At 38.4% G+C, this 18,303-nt stretch overlaps 1 protein-coding gene across 3 annotated transcripts in view; it reads right to left on the bottom strand.

Annotated features, from left to right (window-relative positions):
* CTNNA2 (catenin alpha 2) overlaps positions 1–18,303 on the bottom strand; it is a 456,724-nt gene that overhangs the window by 376,926 nt on the left and 61,495 nt on the right. For all 3 annotated transcript variants that reach the window (XM_059817398.1, XM_059817399.1, XM_059817400.1), the window contains exons 3-4: positions 4,267–4,433; positions 290–409 (exon numbers count right to left, since the gene is read on the bottom strand). In XM_059817398.1, coding sequence (XP_059673381.1) covers positions 290–409; positions 4,267–4,433 — 287 coding nt within the window. The remainder of the gene's footprint in view (positions 1–289; positions 410–4,266; positions 4,434–18,303) is intronic.

Genomic DNA, 18,303 nt, shown 5'->3' with positions numbered 1-18,303 from the left:
TAGGTTAGAATTAAACGGGAATAATCATCAAATGAAAACTATCCTTAACCTCCTGAATCACTTGCCTTTCCATCCTTCATTCTCTTATTAATTGAAGCCACTTGGAAAATATTCGTAAAGAAACTGCATTTTCAAAAAACTTCATCACGTTCAGAAAAATCAATGTGATTAAATTATAGGCCATGACACAGCAATTACTTATTGTATATTTTAAACCACTTGGACATAAAATACAAGATCTTCAGAACCAAGACTTACTTTCTCAACCTCTGCCTTAAAACGTACTCACCTGTTGTCGTCTAGCAGCTACATAGTTCAGTTTTACCATCTCTTTTCCAAATTCTTTAAAGCGATTTGCTAAATCTTGCTCATTTGTTGCATTTTTCACTGCTTCTAGCGCTTCCTCTACCTAGAAGATAATATACCGTGTCAGCACTTTAATCTGGGTGCAATCTTTGACAAAGTCTACCACTATTCTACCCAATACTCTCATTATATGGACACAATTTAGCTTTTACATCCGTCACTACACAGTGGCTTTATGATAGTCCCACTAACTTTAATTAGGTTTCTTAATAGAGAAGCTGTCTGATTGTCATTCTGCATTACTTTCCATTTACCATACCTTGGTATCATGTAAAACTAATGTAAAAGGCATAACTATATTAATTTCCCCACTCACACTTATCAGATGAAATGTTTAATATCTGTGGGTTTTAAAATAAAATAGATGAATATGTTCTTAATGTGTGGTACAGGCTTTATGGGAAAACAAAGGGAAGTTATTAATTCTGGACAATAAATAACGTTCAAAAAGGAAATTCAAACTTACCATTAAGATTTAAATTTACCCAGATATATCCAAAACACAGTATCTTTGTGAAATAAATAAAACCACAATAGATTCAACCCAGAATATATTTATTATTTCTTTTATCTTGGCTCTCAGCTTTCCTTTTTCAGTAACTTTAAAATTGAGAAAAGAATCTACCAAAGAAAACAGACCTTCAGTTACTCAGTCATCCTGTAGCTAACAGGCAAAGATATAACACCCCAGTTATATCAACAAGTTAATCTACCAAATCTATTGTGAAACTTTTCCTTATGCACAGCAAGAAAAAAATACCTGAAGGGACAAAACGCAACTTTCATACAATAAGTACAGGAAATTTTCCTGTGACTAGATGAAAATTCAAAGCTGTATTTCTCTCCCTTGCAAGATAAAAATGCAATTCTAAGCAAAAAGATTGAGAACTGAAAAGCTTCTATTCATTTTTCTTTCTAAAACCTATTGCTTCAATTCACGACAATGTGCATAAGTTTTCAACAACAGACGAATTTTCCCCTCGAAGAGAAACAGCTAAATCTGAAAGGGACGTGCTCCTGGGCAAGAGCAGAGGTTTGCAGCTTACTCTCCAAATGCCGCTGGGAATCCATAAATTCAGCAGTAGCTGGCATCTAATTAATTTAGAAAGGCACAATTATGCAGAACCTGCCTTTTCATCGTTCGTGTTGTTCTAACCGTGTTGTCCTACCAACGAGAGAGGATATTTTTATTTTGAGCTTTTACCTACTTACTGCGGATTTACAAATTGGAGGGCAGTAGAGTAGGAAACCTATACATTTCTATAGGAAAATGTATCATTCAAGCACATAAATCCATAGTGGTTATGTTGGAAATTTTATACTAAGTCAGAGAGTTGCAAGCTACACCTTATTAAGAAACCAATTACCTCTTCTTTTACTCATAAAAAGAAAAGCAGTTTTTAAAGCTGAACTATCTGCCTGCCTCAATCATTAACAAAAATTACAAAAGCGTCATTGTATGAACTAATTTGTTCTTACAGGATCCCCAGCAAAATAAGAACCTCTTTTTTCAGATCAAGAAACATGTATATTAAACTACCTGAAACTTTCATCTTTAACATGTTTGTAATGAGGAGCACAGGCACGACAAACTGATGCACATTTTTGTAAGTGCTGCCAGCTCCCTATTAAATAAAATCGCTAGAGAATTTGTTACAGATTCCACTCTGATAATCAGACTTTGAAAGATGTTGATCATACTCTATCGTGTCAGTCTGGGCTCAAGCCCATGAAATTCCAAAATGAAGAAACTGGTTATGAGAAGTATTAGAAAGAACATGAGCACAAACCCCTTTTTTATTATAATGTCTTTTACAAATTCCTGTTGGAGCAAGTTCTCTATCCTCATAAAAACACGACTTCTCTCAACTGTACAGATGTGTTCCTCTGATTAACTACCATGTAATTAATTACAATAGACTCCTAATTCTGTATGTGCATGATCACATACTACATTAGTATATGCTATTTTATGAGTGTTACACAAGCTTCACTGCAACAAGCACTATTATTAATTTTCATAATGCAAAAGCGAATCTGAAAGAAATGACCGCGTGTCCTTCCAGAAAGCATCTGCATATATTCGCTCTAAAACGTTAATTAAAATGCACTATTTCCCGTGAAGTCTGAAGCATAACTCCCTCCTTTGACATGCTTTCAGTGAAAACTGATTACAGCACATTTCGGTATAAATCAGGCTTCATAACTTTGACATGCAGAATTATTTTAGTTTAATGGCTAACTTACACCAGCCTTTGAATGTTACCTTTCAGTCAATCCAAGAGCTGTTCCTTCCTCAATTATGGAAAATATAAACACTTTTTTTTCCCTAGTAATTTAATTTTTATTCATCTAAAACTGGTTTGCATTATAAAATGGTAAGATAAAAATATTTACACTGTCAATCCTGAGAAATTTTTTCAGGATAACCTGAAAAAAAAAAATCAAATTTAAGGTTCATAAGTTGAATTTTGCTAAAAACAACCAGAGACATCTGGCTTCTTGGAAACAGGATTCATAATAACATCTGATAAATGCAGAGATTACAAACCCCATTGCCATACACTGCCCTTGCAAATCTAGGGTGCAAACTGTGTAAGTAAATACACCCACTTACAAAACAGTATTGGACTTTTCCGTTTTAAAGAAGAGAGGACACTGCTGTAACAGAAGGAAGAAATCTCAGATGCAAGAACAATATTTCTCCTCATCTATGAAAGAGCTTGAATCTGAATTTTAATCATAATATTTAGAAATATCTGTTGTTTAGAATATTAAAGTGTTAGCCTCACTAGCAGAAGACTATTTGAATTATGGTTGCATGGAGCATTATAGCAGGGAAAAATTAAAAGCATATTCAAGAGAGACAATGCTTGCACTGCACACAATCAGAGCCACGTGCTGACAATTACGAGAGCAGCATTCTGTTCGTCAGAGCCGAGCTCACTAGAACCTCTGCAGAAAAATCTGCCTTTTTCATTATGAAGACTGTTTTCAAACTATTTAGCTTAACTGCGCTGTTTGCAAGTTGAAGGGTTCTCATTGTTTTTCCAGAACGTAATATTGTTGTACAGTTACACTGTTAAAAAGGCAAATTAAAAAAAAAAAGAAAATACTTTTTGGACAGTTATTAAAAAGAAGTAACACTCCATCTCCTCTGCCAAACTCACACATGCACTCTCTGCAGGCTTTAAATATTCTATATAAGAATTTCTGCAAAATTTTGTTTTGTTTCTGAGGTTTTTGCTTATTTGTTTCTGCAATAAAAGTGAAATAGTCCAATAACTAGCAAAAAAAAATAATTACATTTCCCAGTTTCAACTGCAAAGTCTTTTAACACTCCTGTATAGAAACGTGAATGGTGGCAGCCAAAGTGTATACAAATCCATACCAAACTGTCTGGCAACCTTTAATTCCTCTTTATTCTCTTGTTCCTCTTTGGTGACTGATTAGACGCTTGTACTATTGTCTCACTCCAAATTAAAGATTCAATCTTTTGATACATCCAGAAGTCATGCAGAGAAAAAAGTAGACCAACTGTAGTACCTAAACTCTGCCACAAGATAGCAATACTTTACAAGTACTGAGTTAGTAAACCATCGGATAAGATGCAAGGTGAGTTAAGTAAATGCATCTGTTCAGTTCAGAGAGTGGCTAAACAGCAGTACTAGTCCAGTCATTGAAGATATCTGACAATTTTTACTTTAAATCTCCAAAAAATGATATCTGCAAAATTAGAAAATGAAGATACTAATGTAGAAGTGTGTTATCTCCTACCTCTTTATCAGCAATTTAAGAAAAAACAATGGAATAGAGTAAGACATGCGAGCAGTGACATGCATTACTGATCTGTTCCCTATTTTTCATGTAAAACCAATACAGAACATTAAAAATGCATACAATTTTCAGATGTGATAGAAGCCTCATGACATCAGCCATATCAGCCAGGATGAGTAAGCGGGTGACGGCAGAAAGCAAGGCACGAGCAGCCCGCACCATGGTGCCCCGTTTCACTGAGGAGCATGGGTCGTCAGCAAACTCCGAAGAGGCAATTCTCATTGTTTCTCCTAGAATTGAAAAAAAAAAATTATAATTAAAGATAAGATTTACAGTTGTATTTTTTTCCAGAAAGTATTAACAAAGTATTAACAACTCACTAAACAAACTAACTGCTGTTAGGAAACAATTAATGACTTAGTTACTGAATACTGAATTGCTCAGGAGAAATATTTTTTTAAAAGATGTGCAGCAACTGCCTCGAAAATCACTGCCTTTTTTTCTTTATTCCCAAATTGTTCTTATTCTAGTGCAGTCACCTGTAACAACTAAGAAGGAAACCAAAGCACCACAACAGACTGCTGAGGGCAACCAGCACAACGTAAGAAAAACAGCAGTGTGTGTTATAGAATACAGAACTCACCGGCGCTGGTAGGGAGGACGGGATGGAGCACCCCAACAGTATCGTCCCAATTGCGTCTCTCTACCTTCAAACTACATCCTTCTCCGTCCCTCCTGCTCCCCAGTCCTTGCCTTCTTGCTCAGGTACTTACTCTGCTCTCCTCCACTGGGAAGAGCTATCACTCCTATTGAAGATTTTTTTTTCCCCCAATCACAGAGTCATTTAGGTTGGAAAACACCTTTCAGATCATCAAGGCCAGCCGTAAACCTAACCCTGCCAAGTCCACCACTAAACCATGTCCCTAAGTGCCTCATCCACACGTCTTCTAAACATCTCCAGGGATGGTGACTCCACCACCTCCCTGGGCAGCCTGTTCCAGTGCTTCACAACCCTTTCAGGGAAGACGTTTTTTCTAATATCCAATCTAAACCTCCCCTGTCGCAACTTGAGGCCATTTCCTCTAGTCCTGTCACTAGTCACTTGGGAGAAGAGAACAACACCCACCTCTCTGCAACCCCCTTTCAGGTAGTTGTAGAGAGCGATGAGGTCTCCCCTCAGCCTCCTCTTCTCCAGACTGAACAACCCCAGCTCCCTCAGCCGATCCTCATCAGACTTGTGTTCCAGACCCCTCACCAGCTCTGTTGCCCTTCTCTGGACACGCTCCAGCACCTCCATGTCCTTCTTGTAGTGAGGGGCCCAAAACTGAACACAGGATTCGAGGTGCGGCCTCACCAGCGCCAAGTGGGCCCCTCACTCCAAGAAGGACGTTGAGGTGCTGGAGCGCGTCCAGAGAAGGGTGACGAAGCTGGTGAGGGGTCTGGAGCACAAGTCTGATGAGGAGCGGCTGAGGGAGCTGGGGTTGTTCAGTCTGGAGAAGAGGAGGCTGAGGGGAGACCTCATCGCTCTCTACAACTACCTGAAAGGGGGTTGCAGAGAGGTGGGTGTTGGTCTCTTCTCCCAAGTGACTAGTGACAGGACTAGAGGAAATGGCCTCAAGTTGCGACAGGGGAGGTTTAGATTGGATATTAGAAAAAACGTCTTCACTGAAAGGGTTGTGAAGCACTGGAACAGGCTGCCCAGGGAGGTGGTAGAGTCCCCATCCCTGGAGGTATTCAAGGAGCGTGTGGATGTGGCATTGTGGGATGTAGCTTGATGGACATGGTGCTGTGTGGTGTTGGGTGGGTTGTGGCTTGTTATTGTTGTTGTGTGGCGTGGGTTTTGTGGGGTTTTTTTTGTGGGTTTTTTGGTGTTGTGTTTTTTTTTTTTTTTTGCTGGTGGGTTTTTTTTTTTTTTTTCTTTTTTTCTTTTTTTTCAGGTTGGACTCGATGATCTTACAGGTCTTTTCCAACCGTACTGATTCTGTGATTCTGTGAAGTACAGGGGCATGATCACCTCCCTGCTCCTGCTGGCCACACCATTTGTGATACAGGCCAGGATGGCGTTGGCCTTCTTGGCCACCTGGGCACACTGCTGGCTCATCTTCAGCCGGCTGTCGATCAACACCCCCAGGTCCTTTTCTGCGGGGGACCTTTCCAGCCACTCGTCCCCAAGCCTGTAGCATTGCCTGGGGTTGTTGTGGCCAAAGTGTAGAACCCGGCACTTGGCCTTGTTAAATCTCATGATTCCCTCTGTGACCATCGCTGCCAGGATTTGACTACCCAGTCTCCTCTACTCAGTCTACCTATTCACCATCCCAAACCGCCTGGATATCCCAGTCGCTGCCTCTTTGTGGACAAAGCAAAACACTCTGTTGTATAACAAATGAAACATGCTGGTGCCTGGATTCATTATTCCTGTTTAATTCCAGCAGCAAGGATCTTATTCAACATGGTACTTGGTAACTAAACCAAGATTTTTAAGGACTAACTTTACTTCTTTTAAGCAGATGGAAGTATTAAAAAAGAATAAACAGTACTTAATGCTATAAGCACTGAAGGACCTTGAGTTCTTTCTGTAAAGCTGAGAGCTAATAATTTTCAGCTACTTAAGGAAATAGTGCTTTTAAAGGAGTAAGACTAGGACTAGGTTGGAATACAGTAGGAAAATCAGGACAGGGAGAAGCTGAAGGAAATATCTGATCAGAAAGAAAGGTGAGCCAGGGACAGCACAGTGCGTTCAGAAAAGTGGGCAAGATGCCATTAGCAAAGACCTTGAAATCAGAAAGTGGGAACTTTTTTCCCCCTATATTTACAGCAAGGTATAAGTTGCCTAACTGGGCATAAAAGATTTTTTTAAATAATAACCACCTTTCAAAGATTTGATAATTTAATTTAAGCCAACATAGAACACGAAGCTCAACCAAAAAGGTAAATGTTATATTGAATTACACAGAAATGTGGTTAACATCAGAAGGAGATCAGGTAAATTCTGATATGTAGGAAAGACTTAGTGAATGAAAAATAAACAGCACACCAATGAAGTCAAATAAACTAATAGTTTAATGCAGTAGTAATTGAAAAAGAACGGCACGTATCTTTTCCTTTCATATATGTCTCACAGAAGACAGTGAAGGGACTTCTGCCATAGGACTTTTCTTTTTTTCTAACTACCAGAAAAGCAACAATATAGCACACAGACCATACAGAAACGTAGAACATCTATCGGCCCATAACTTTCCAAAATGATTCCAGATGCCTAAAAAATAAGTTTTTCACTAATCATTGGGGAAACAGAATGATGCATTTGTATTTCAAAAGTTACTTGTAAAATAATATGGTTCAAGATGTAGGAACAGGAACCTGGACCTGTCATTAAAACTAAAATCTAAATATTTATACTAACAACTATCCTGTAAGGATTATTGTAACATCAGAAGTGAGCGCCAACTGACTCCTAATTATGATGAGAACATCAAGGATGAATCGACTAGAATACATAAAATAATCTTCATATAAAACGCTGCAGCCCCCAGAAGAATTCACTGATTCAAAAATGTTATTCGTATGTTTTTGAGTAAGACGCAATCTTCAAAATTGTTATGAACTAAAAGAATATTATTCTAAGCAACAGGAAAAACATGCATCACTTGCTATCTACCTTCATCCTTGTAGGAAATGGGTGATTACACCTCCTTACTTGTTAACAGTGTCTGCTGAAAAATAATGAAGTGAAAATGCATCATCTTCCTTTGTAATTCAAGGAAGGGGAGAAAATCCTCTAAACCCAAATCCTAGGCGCTCGCTGTCTCCGCAGTCAGAAGCAACTTAGCTGTATCTGCACCCTGTCATGTACCAGCTGAGGAGTCTTGCTCAGAGCCAGTTCTAATTAGGTTAGGCTGTGCCACACTGATGACTCACGATCCGAGTTAGCGTAGCTGCGTAGGGCTGCCCTACTGTTACGCAGCTTTACTAAATTCAGACCAGCTTGGCTATCTCCAAAATGTGTGGCGTTCTGCTGTGTAGACCAGTTAAAAGTATTTAAAACAAGCCAGCCCAGCTATGGAGTACAATCGCATTGATATATTACCTGGAATTACATTGTGGCTCTGCCAAGCAAAAACTGATTTTCAAGATGATCCAATGACTTAACTTTCTTTATATTGTTATCCTTTGCTGAAAGAAAGCTCCATATGCAAGTTGGTTTTTTTTTAAAATTCAGCATTCTCTAAATGCATCATAAACTTTCAGCAGTTTCTATATTTAAGTTTGGTCGTTACGACCTTCTTTTCAAATCACAATTTTATTCATTCGTATAATAAAAGTTTATGCCTGTGCAGCTGAATTAATAGGTTTATGTTAATTTTCACCTATCTTGCTACCGTACTGCCTAAAAACGCACTCCATCATATTTTCTCCGTGACATTTTCAATCAGAGAGAAACAGTATGTGCTCTGCCGTGTCAGGACTACGCATGCATTGCCCGACCATCCAGCCAGTCCAAAGACAAGGTTGAATTGCACCTGCCTTGCTCTTGGTGTGAACACAAGTCTGAGTTTTTATTTTGTTTTCTTCTCTCTCCAGTTGCTGATTTTTAATTTTTTTTTAATTATGTTTGCATTCTTTTGCATAGGTTGAAACTGGACAACAATTTAAATATATTAGGAGTTACCAACAGATCAATAATTATGCAAGCCTCATTTCCCTTGGAAATCAGGCTGAAAGAGGAGCAAATACCATTTCAAATGAGATTTTATATTAACCCAAACTTTGCTATGACTAAAAAAATTTTTTAAAAAAATAATTTGTCTCCAGTGTAGAAACTCAGAAAGAAAGTACTTCTAATATGAAATCAAAGCAAATTTATGTTGCTTTTAAGAACATTATAACAACATTCAAAAAAAATCCCAGATAGCATAACTTCCCGTAAGACGATGCAAATAGCGGAAGAGTGACTTAAGACAGCCGCAGTGAATAATTCCCATCAGAACCCTTTTCCTTATTATATTACCATTAGGATCACGTGTTCCTATTATAATTCGTGTGCAGTGTATCTTGGATGATAAGCTGATAATATACAATTTCAGTAGAAAAATTCAAATGGCTCATTTCTAAGGTTGCACACTTTTCTTAGATTTCCATAAGATTGCTGAAACTCTCAAAAGATTTCTTAAAAGAAAAGGAACAAACAATCATTGTCAGATAAAGAGAAAACAAACCAAAATTCTAAACATGCTTAAATGCTTAGCATCGCAGAGTCAAAGTTCTAGGTACCTGGTCTCTGCAAAGAAACAACAAGGTTTCTGTGGAGGAGGACCACGGTTTGCTGTACCTACATTCCTGTGCATGTTACCTGTGTGCTAAAAATCAGTGAAACTAGGAGCAAGGAACTCTGAGGCCACAAAGATTTTTCTGACACATACTTGAAATCAAACAGTTATTGGAAAAATTTATCAACAACTCTTGGCTGAGAGCGCGCTAAAAGTTGGGAATGAAATTTCCACAAACCTTTTTTTTGTCTTACTATTTTTGAGTCAGTGACCCAAAATATTCCATGTAAAAGGAGAGGCTGAGAGCAACCAGAGAATAGCTTAGACTCTAGCATGTGGGCAAGGTTTGGATTTGGATTTCCTAACCTGAGAATTTGATCCAAAATGTGGACAACCGGATTCATCTAATCAGTGTAACAGTCATCATCTTCCCTTCGGTTAGTTATTAAAGGAGACCAGCTATCACAGCTTTATGTAGAAAGCTTGATCCAACATGCACTCCTAGAGCATATGTAGCTGATGGAACCCGAGGAGATACATGCAATGGTATGAAAAGCAAGGCTTTCCCTTTTTTAAGCTCTAAGTCAGATTCAGATGAGATGGAAGTGATTCTGAGCATCCAGCAACAAAACTTTTGTATGTGAAAGTATGTGAACTTTAGGTATATCCAAGCTGAGAGGAAACGGCAGCCAAAGCAAGCTTGGGGTTTTGGAATCAGATGCCTACAAATTGTTTGACTTCCATTTTGGTACTGAAGAGATTTTACAGTTTTCTGCCAAATTACCAGTCTGTAGCTTCAGATAAATATTAATATTGAACTATGAAAGAAGGAAAGAATACTTGGTAATTGGCCAGTGGCACTAGGGAAGCGCAAGGAAAGGCAAGCAGGAAAATTATCTTCTTAGGCTTGACTATCCAGGGAGATACAATTAGCAAAGATATTTGAAAACCAACACTGGCAGACAGAGGGAAAATACACGGAGGGTCAAACCATCAGTTTTAAAAGTTTGGATGAGTTATTTAAGCTTAGAAGACCAAAGTTAGGTGAAATAAATCTTCTCCAAAATAATTAAGAAGAAAGTATTAAACAAGCATAAATAAATAAGCAAATCAAAAAAGTATTAATATAAAAGCTCATAGCAAGTTGTTTAAATCTTATAAAGAACTAGTAGATCATTATTTAAAATATAACTACCTAGAAAGCCAGCCATGATTGGGGAGGAAGGATTGTCTATCTCAGTGCCAATTAACTGGTTTTTATCCTTGTACAGCACTAGTATCAAACTGCTCTTAGGCCATAGGTAATGTTGGAGCTAGAGCTAGTCAAATAATGTTTCAGAGAAACATTTTTGTCTGGAAAAAGCTGTCTCTACTTTCAGCTATCCATTTCTTTCCAAATTCATTTCAAGTTATTCTGTAACCATATTAAATTACTTTCAGTGAAAATTAGGTCAATGCATGGAACACAGACATCTTGAGTCATCAGGTCTGCTTCCTTGCCACTGCAGGCAGTCATGTCATAATATAATTAATAATAATCTTAATATGATAATAACTACACTCACAAACTTATCAAGCTTGCATCTTAGCAACAGCTCAGACATTTAACCCCAATTAATCCTACTGGAAGTAGGAAACTCATTCCAAAACGAACTCCGGAATCTGACAGGTTTTTTTCATTAGAGACACTTTAATTCCATACTGACTGTATTTGTAGATAATTTATATCCATTTCTTCTCATGCCCCATTTGTCCTTCAATTTAAGTAAGTATTCTTCTTCCACCGTGTTTCCTATTGTCCCTTTTGCGCTTCATGCATTTCTGCGATGAGCCACGACAGATTAGAAGCAGTACTTCAGTCTCCTCTTATTGCATAGAACATCCATTCCTATAATCGTTTCAGCAGCCCTATGAAACAACTATGTTCCTGGAATACATGCTATAAGAACTGCAGTTTTCTAGGAGATATCATTTGCAGCTAGGAGAAATACTTCACCAGATACCTTGCAGGATTCATATACCTTTTTCATGAGACACACAGTGTCAGCCATTTTCTCGCTAAGACCCACGTTCTAAATTCTTTGCACGTTGCTTTGAGAAAAAGCATGCATTTAATTTACATTTTGTAAATGAAGACTCATAGTTGGGTTAGAAAGTTATTTTAAAAACCTAGAATATTCACTGGAGAAAGCCTCTATTGCCACAATAAGAAATGCTTATCATAAAAAGAAAACAAAAAACCCAAACCAAACGAAACAATAACCAGAACCCCCCACCCACCCCCCAAAAAAAACCCTCAACACTGAAATCCAGATTAATTCCTGAATTCTAATGATTATTGGTAGAACTGCTTGCGAGAAATTAGGACTCATAGCCGGACAACATTTCATAAGCATAGTTCCATTTTGCATGGGGGTGAAAGGTTTTTATTTCTATTGGAATTCTTTTCTTTTTGCCTAATGCAGCCCAGGATACCATTGCCCTTCTTTGCAGTATTGCCAGCAGGTCGAGGGAGGTAATCCTTCCTCTGTGCTCGGCACTGGTGAGGCCACACCTGGAGCACCTGTGTCCAGTACAAGAGAGACATGGACATACTGGAGAGAGTCCAGTGAAGGGCCACGGAGATGATGAAGGGACTGGAACACTCTCCTATGAAAAAAGGCTGAGACAGCTGGGACTGTTCAGCCTGGAGAAAAGAAGGCTCGGGGGGATCTTATCAATGTCTATATATACCCGAAGGGAGGGTACAAAGAGGACAGAGCCAGGCTCTTTCCAGTGGTGCCCGGTGACAGAACCAGAGGCCATGGGCACATGCTGAAACACAGGAGGGTCCCTCTGAACATCAGGAAACACTTTTTGACTGTGAGGGTGATGGAGCACTGGAACAAGTTGTCCTGAGAGGTTGTGGAGTCTCCATCCTTGAAGATCTTCAAAAGCGATCTGGACATGGTCCTGGGCAACCAGCTCTAGGTTGCCCTGCTTTACTAGGGTGGTTAGGCCAGGTGACCTCCAGAGGTCTCTTCCAACCACAACCATGCTATGATTCTGTGAATATGATAACAGCCACACAACAAGCCACTTTCCTGCACTAGATGTGTCCAAAGTCGTTATTTAGGTTCTGGGATCTCATAAGCTTGAGAAGGTTCAAACCTACAGCTACCGTCTCTCAATATCACTATCAAACGACCTAGCTTGCTCTGATAGGATTTAACTTGGGGACCTACTCTATCTATCCTTCCTTGAGGGGTAATGCAAGATTAGATTTAGTCATACTGAGTCACTTTCTCCTAACAAAGTTACAGAACCTAGAAATGGAGTCTGTTAGACCTGAGTCTCAGAAAGAAACTTTTTCCCTTAGATTTTCAAAATAAGATGTCATTTCATTTTGGATATTAAATTCAGGCACTCATATAGGAGTAGTTAAAGATGTCTTTACATGTTTTTAATGAGAATCATGTACACGTACAACTCACCTAGTAATCTGTGTAAGGTAATTCAAGTACTACAAGCTTAACTTCTGCAAAAAGCTATAAACAGATGATTGCAAAGGTCTCCAAAATTCTGAATGATTCAGTATAACCAAAAAACTGAACATCAGAAGGGCAAAAGGAATGTACAGTCCACTGCATGTATCATGCTGAATCCTATTCCAATTTCTACTTCTCATCATTAAAGTCTTAAAATGGAATAAGGCCCAGAAAAAATGGAAAGGTGTTAAATGATTGCTACATATCGAAAGTGAAAAATCAACCTGAGGGGAAAAAAATAACTCAGAAAAACAGATCTATACATTTTTTCCTATAATTTTTTGTACATACAAATATATATACATATTCAAAAGCTATATATATACACACACACACACATCCATTCAGAAATTTATTTTCTGAATATATTTCCAGAAACTATTAGGATGATTGCTTCCTATTCTTTACCTAAAAGAAAATATTTGTATTATACTAGTAGCTAGGGAACGTGTTAATAAACAACAGAAACGTGTAAGTATTATGTGATGTTCTTAGACAGATACACACACAAAAATATATGTACATATCTATGTATGTATACCAAAGAGAAATTAAAGGATGATGACATGATTTTCTTTCAAAAAATAAATAACCTGCAAGTGTAACCAACAAAAAGCAACCACGCTATTTTCATAAATGTGGGGTTTCATAGGATTTAATTTACAAACAAATATTCTGATAAAAACCCATTTAAAAATATCAGTGTGGCCATATTAAGTGGCGTAACAGATTGCCAATATTTACAAAAATAATATCCAGGTTAAATAACCAGCCTTTACTGGCAAGACTTGTCTTTGGGAATCCCAGGCCCTCGAGAGCAGTGGGAAGGAAGGCAGGCAGGCTTACCCTTGGTCAGGGAACATTTAAAGAGACTGGACATGTCTAAGTCCGTGAGCCCTGATGGAGTGCACCCACAGATGCCAAGGGAGCTGCCCCAGTTCACTCTCAATTATCTTTGAAAGATCATGGTGATTGATTGGGGTAGTGTCCTGAAGACTGGAAGAAAGCAAATGTCACTCCTTTCTTTGAGAAGGGAAAGAAAGTGGATCCAGAGAGCTACGGGCCAGTCAGCCTCACCTTGATCCCTATAAAAGAGATGGAGCAAATACACCTGGAAGCCATTTCCAAATTTATGAAGGAAAGGGAAGCGGTTGGGAAGTCAGCATTAATTTATGAAGGGGAAACCATGCCCAATCAATCTGATAACCTTCTACAATGAGATGACAAGGGGAATCAGAATGATTTGGGTTGCCAGGAACCTTTAAAGACCACCTAGTCCAACCTGCCTGCTGTGGGCAGGGACATCTTTCAGTAAATCAGGTTGCTCAAAGCCCTGTCCAACCTGACTTTGAACACAAGGAGAGAAGGGGATGTTGCTTATCTTCGCTTTAGTAAGACTTTTCATACTATCTCCTGTAACATCTTCATAGACAAACTGATGAAGCATGAGCTTGCTAAGTGGATAGTGAGCTGCACTGAAAACTGGCTGAACTGCTGGTCTCACAGGGTTGTGATCAGTGGCACGAAGTCCAGCTGGAGGCAAGTGACTAGTGGAATATCCCATGGGTCAATACTGGAGCCAAGACTCTTTAACCTCTTCATTAACGACCTAGATGATGGGACAGAGAGGAAGTTTGCCAATGATACAAAACTTGGAGGGGTGGCTGATACCCCAGATGGTTGTGCTGCCATTCAGAGGGACCTCAATACCCCAGAGAAATGGGCAAACAGGGAAATGCAAAGTGCTGCAACTGGGCAGGAGTAACCCCAGGCACATCAGCACACGCTGAGGGCCAACAAGCTGCAGAGGAGGACCCCAGGATCCTGGTGGATAATAACATGAACATGAACCAGCAATGCACCCCTGCAGCAAAGGACAACAGCATCCTGGGCTGCATTAGGAACAGTGTTGCCACCAAGGTCAGGGGAGGTGATCCTTTGTCTCTAGTCGGCACAGGTGAGACCAAGCCTGAAGTGCTGAGTCCAGTTCTGGGTTCCCCAATAGAAGAAAGACATGGGCATACTGGGGCAAAAATCAACAAAGGGTCACTAGATGATGAAAGGATTAGACTATCTGTCTTATGAGGATAGCTTGAGAGAACTGGCTGGCTCAGGGAGATCTTGTCTGTGCATACAAATACCTGATAGGAGGGAATGAAGAACAAGGCTCTTCTCAGTGGTATCTCATAAAATGACAAGAGGCAATGGACATAAATTGAAATGGATTTTCCTTTTTTTTTATCTTTTATTTTTATTTTTATTGTGAGAGTGATCAAAAACCAGAATAGGCTTCCCAGAGAGGTTGAGGAGCCTCCATCAGCAGAGATATCCAAAACGTGACTGGACACAGTTCTGGGCAACCTGCTTTAGCTGACCCTGCTTTAAGTAGGGGCATTGAACTAGACTCTCTCTAGAGGTTCCTCCCAGCCTCTTTGATTCTGTGAAATCTCTTCTTCCTACAGATATCAAACAACTTCAGGAGTGTATACTACGGCCGGTACCACAACGGTGCTAGAACAAGACCCGAACTGTACAATTTAACACTGGAAGTCAAGATGATCTACTCTCTGGATCTTATCAGCTCTTTTCTTCAGATGCAATTACATAATGTTTAACAGTAGTGACAAAAGCAAAACAAGTATTTTGATCGTGGCTTCTTTAGGACTAATAAGTAATTTGCAGTATCTTGAAAAACAAAGGCACAATCACTTTGTTTTGTGAATACAGAACAGGAATCCTGTTTAAAACAAGTTACTCTCTTTAGACACTTCTGTTATGATACATGACTAAGTTGGAGTGGCAATAATTGTGTTTCCTTTGCCCAGCACACACATACACACTCCTGCTGCCTTTACTGTGCCAACTCTGGTGGGCATTTCCCACTATGGTAAACTGGTTTTCTATAAGCTGGCAAAAACCTAACCAGAAAGAAAACCCATTTTCTACTTGCTCATCAAATGGAACTGTCTTCTCTCACATCAAACGCCAAAGCCAACATGATGGGCTGAAAACACATTGAAAAATAATTGAAAAATGCATAGCATTTAAATAACAAACTATGAATTTGATTCCATGCGGTTTACAAAAAAAGGCCCTGTAGAGATAGATACACTTCATATGCACACAGAAAAAGCCGTCAATTTTTATACACCATTGCTATGGAAATAATTGATTGGACTTATCATGGGCAAAGAAGATATCTTCTGATCCACATCTTCGAAAAAGCAATTCCTATTTTAGCCTAGTGGAAGTTGCTGGGGATGGCATACAGGAAAAAAAAGTAAAGGGAAGGCTGAGAGGTACCAATGTTGATTACTGGTACGTTTTTTGGTAGGGGTGCATAAACACGCTGCGTTGGGCTACTGGAACTTTTGGAATCATAAGCAGACTTAAAGGTAAGCACCTACCTATGAAGAAAGGAAGGGACTAAAGCTCTTAATGTTTAATACACTGAAGAAGTGCCATTCTTCCAAAGCCTTGAAGTATTTATTAAGAGACAGAAGATGGTGGGCACAAAGCAGCAATCTAGAGCTATGATCAGTAAGGGATGCTGACAATGCTCCAAACACCTGGAAATAATTAAGGAAACAATGACAGCTTGATTGTATGTACCATTCCTGAGCAGTTCTCAAATGGAAGAAATTAATAAAGCTATGGTCTAATTAATCCATCTTTCAGATTTTGTCTTTTGTTTTACATGTCCAAGATTAAAAAGAGTGTGACAACTGATTCATAACCTAAAGTATTTTAGAGTGCTCTCCTTGTAATTAGAGCAAAAGCATTGTTGTGAAGCTATTCTAAATTAAAATAATGTATAGACCCAAACTGAGTTGTAGACTCCATATAGAACAGTGTTTATGATACTAAATGATAATATGATAGATTTGAATAATCCATAATTGCTAATAGGGAATATTTAAATAATGTAGGCAGGTTTTTAATCCTTTTCTCATGGATGCTGTCTTGTTATTAAAACAAACAAAACCAAACCCTTCAGGATGCAAAAATCTGCAATTTTATCCCCTTTGGATTTATCTAGAAACTTATCAAATAGAGTAGCACCACTTACTGTCCATTCCTGTATACTTGCCACTGTCAAGTTTCTGATTCAGGAATGATGGACTAAATCTGGTCTTCGATGGCTGGTTTCTCACTACATTCCTCCTACCTTAATAATCATATTGATTATTTACCCCATAACTTAAACCATCATATTTTGTTTACAGTGCCTTAAAATCCATTCTCTATGACTGAAAATAGTTCATTTCAGTAGTAATCTCCATTTGACATTGTATAATCATTTGTTAAAATTTGGGAAGTAATTTGTAGAGTACTTTCATACTGAAGAATGCTGCATACTTACTAAATACAAATATGCATTAAAAATGCGATGCAGAATTCCCAAAGCTTCACGCAAATGGCTGTTCAATCATCATCTCCCCTTCCCTAATACTTTTCTTCTAAATCTCTACTATTATGTCCCTTAAACTCATTTCCCCTTTCACTTGTAGTTGGGGTTTTGTTCTCTGTCTGTGGAAGAATGACCACTGTTCTCATTGTATTAATAGATTTCAAGGCCAGAAAAGGCCATATATGAATCTAGCCTGATCTTCTCCCATTACATTTCAGCTACCAGAGCTTTGTCTCTCTGGAATTGATTATACAGACAATCTAGTTCACTTAACTTTGACTCACTTTACGTTTGATAAAGTGATGGAAGATGAATCACTATGCATTTTAAAGCACAATGGATATCCTTAAAGCTAGTATGTATTTTAGATTCAGTATTCGCATTTAGATCCAATAGCACAGCATCTCATTCACTTCATAGACCATTACAATGTATAATTTTAACTAACCCAACTACTTCTTTCCTAAGGGATAGTAAAATACCAAGAATACAGAACTTTCAGATATTTAGTCCCATATCTATGACAATCTAAAACAATTATTTCACAAATGTTAGACTTCAGAAAGAACTTTTCTAATTAATAGTCAGATTAATAGTGCATTTGAAACATCAGTGATACACTTAAGTACAATAAAACATTAATTAAATTTCAATTCAAACATAAATTGTTTTGAATGTGAGAATACATTACCATTTCTAATCCCCCCTTGTCTGCAGCTCTCAGTTACTCCACAGTTTAACATCCTTCAGGGATAAACTAAACAACTGATTAGCCTGCACCAAACTGGAGAGTTCATGAACATCAACATGAACATTTTAGATGTTCAACATTGCGGTTGGTGCTAGGGAACATGAAAACACACTGGAGCTCTTAAGAGATCAATAAAGACAGAAGCAACTTTCAAAATTCAAACTGAAATGAATTATAATGTGGCCTTACTTGTATCCTGGCAAA

This window comes from Gavia stellata, chromosome 5, assembly GCF_030936135.1.
Source record: "Gavia stellata isolate bGavSte3 chromosome 5, bGavSte3.hap2, whole genome shotgun sequence".
NCBI lineage: Eukaryota > Metazoa > Chordata > Aves > Gaviiformes > Gaviidae > Gavia > Gavia stellata.
This window is presented reverse-complemented; position numbering and strand designations above follow the sequence as displayed.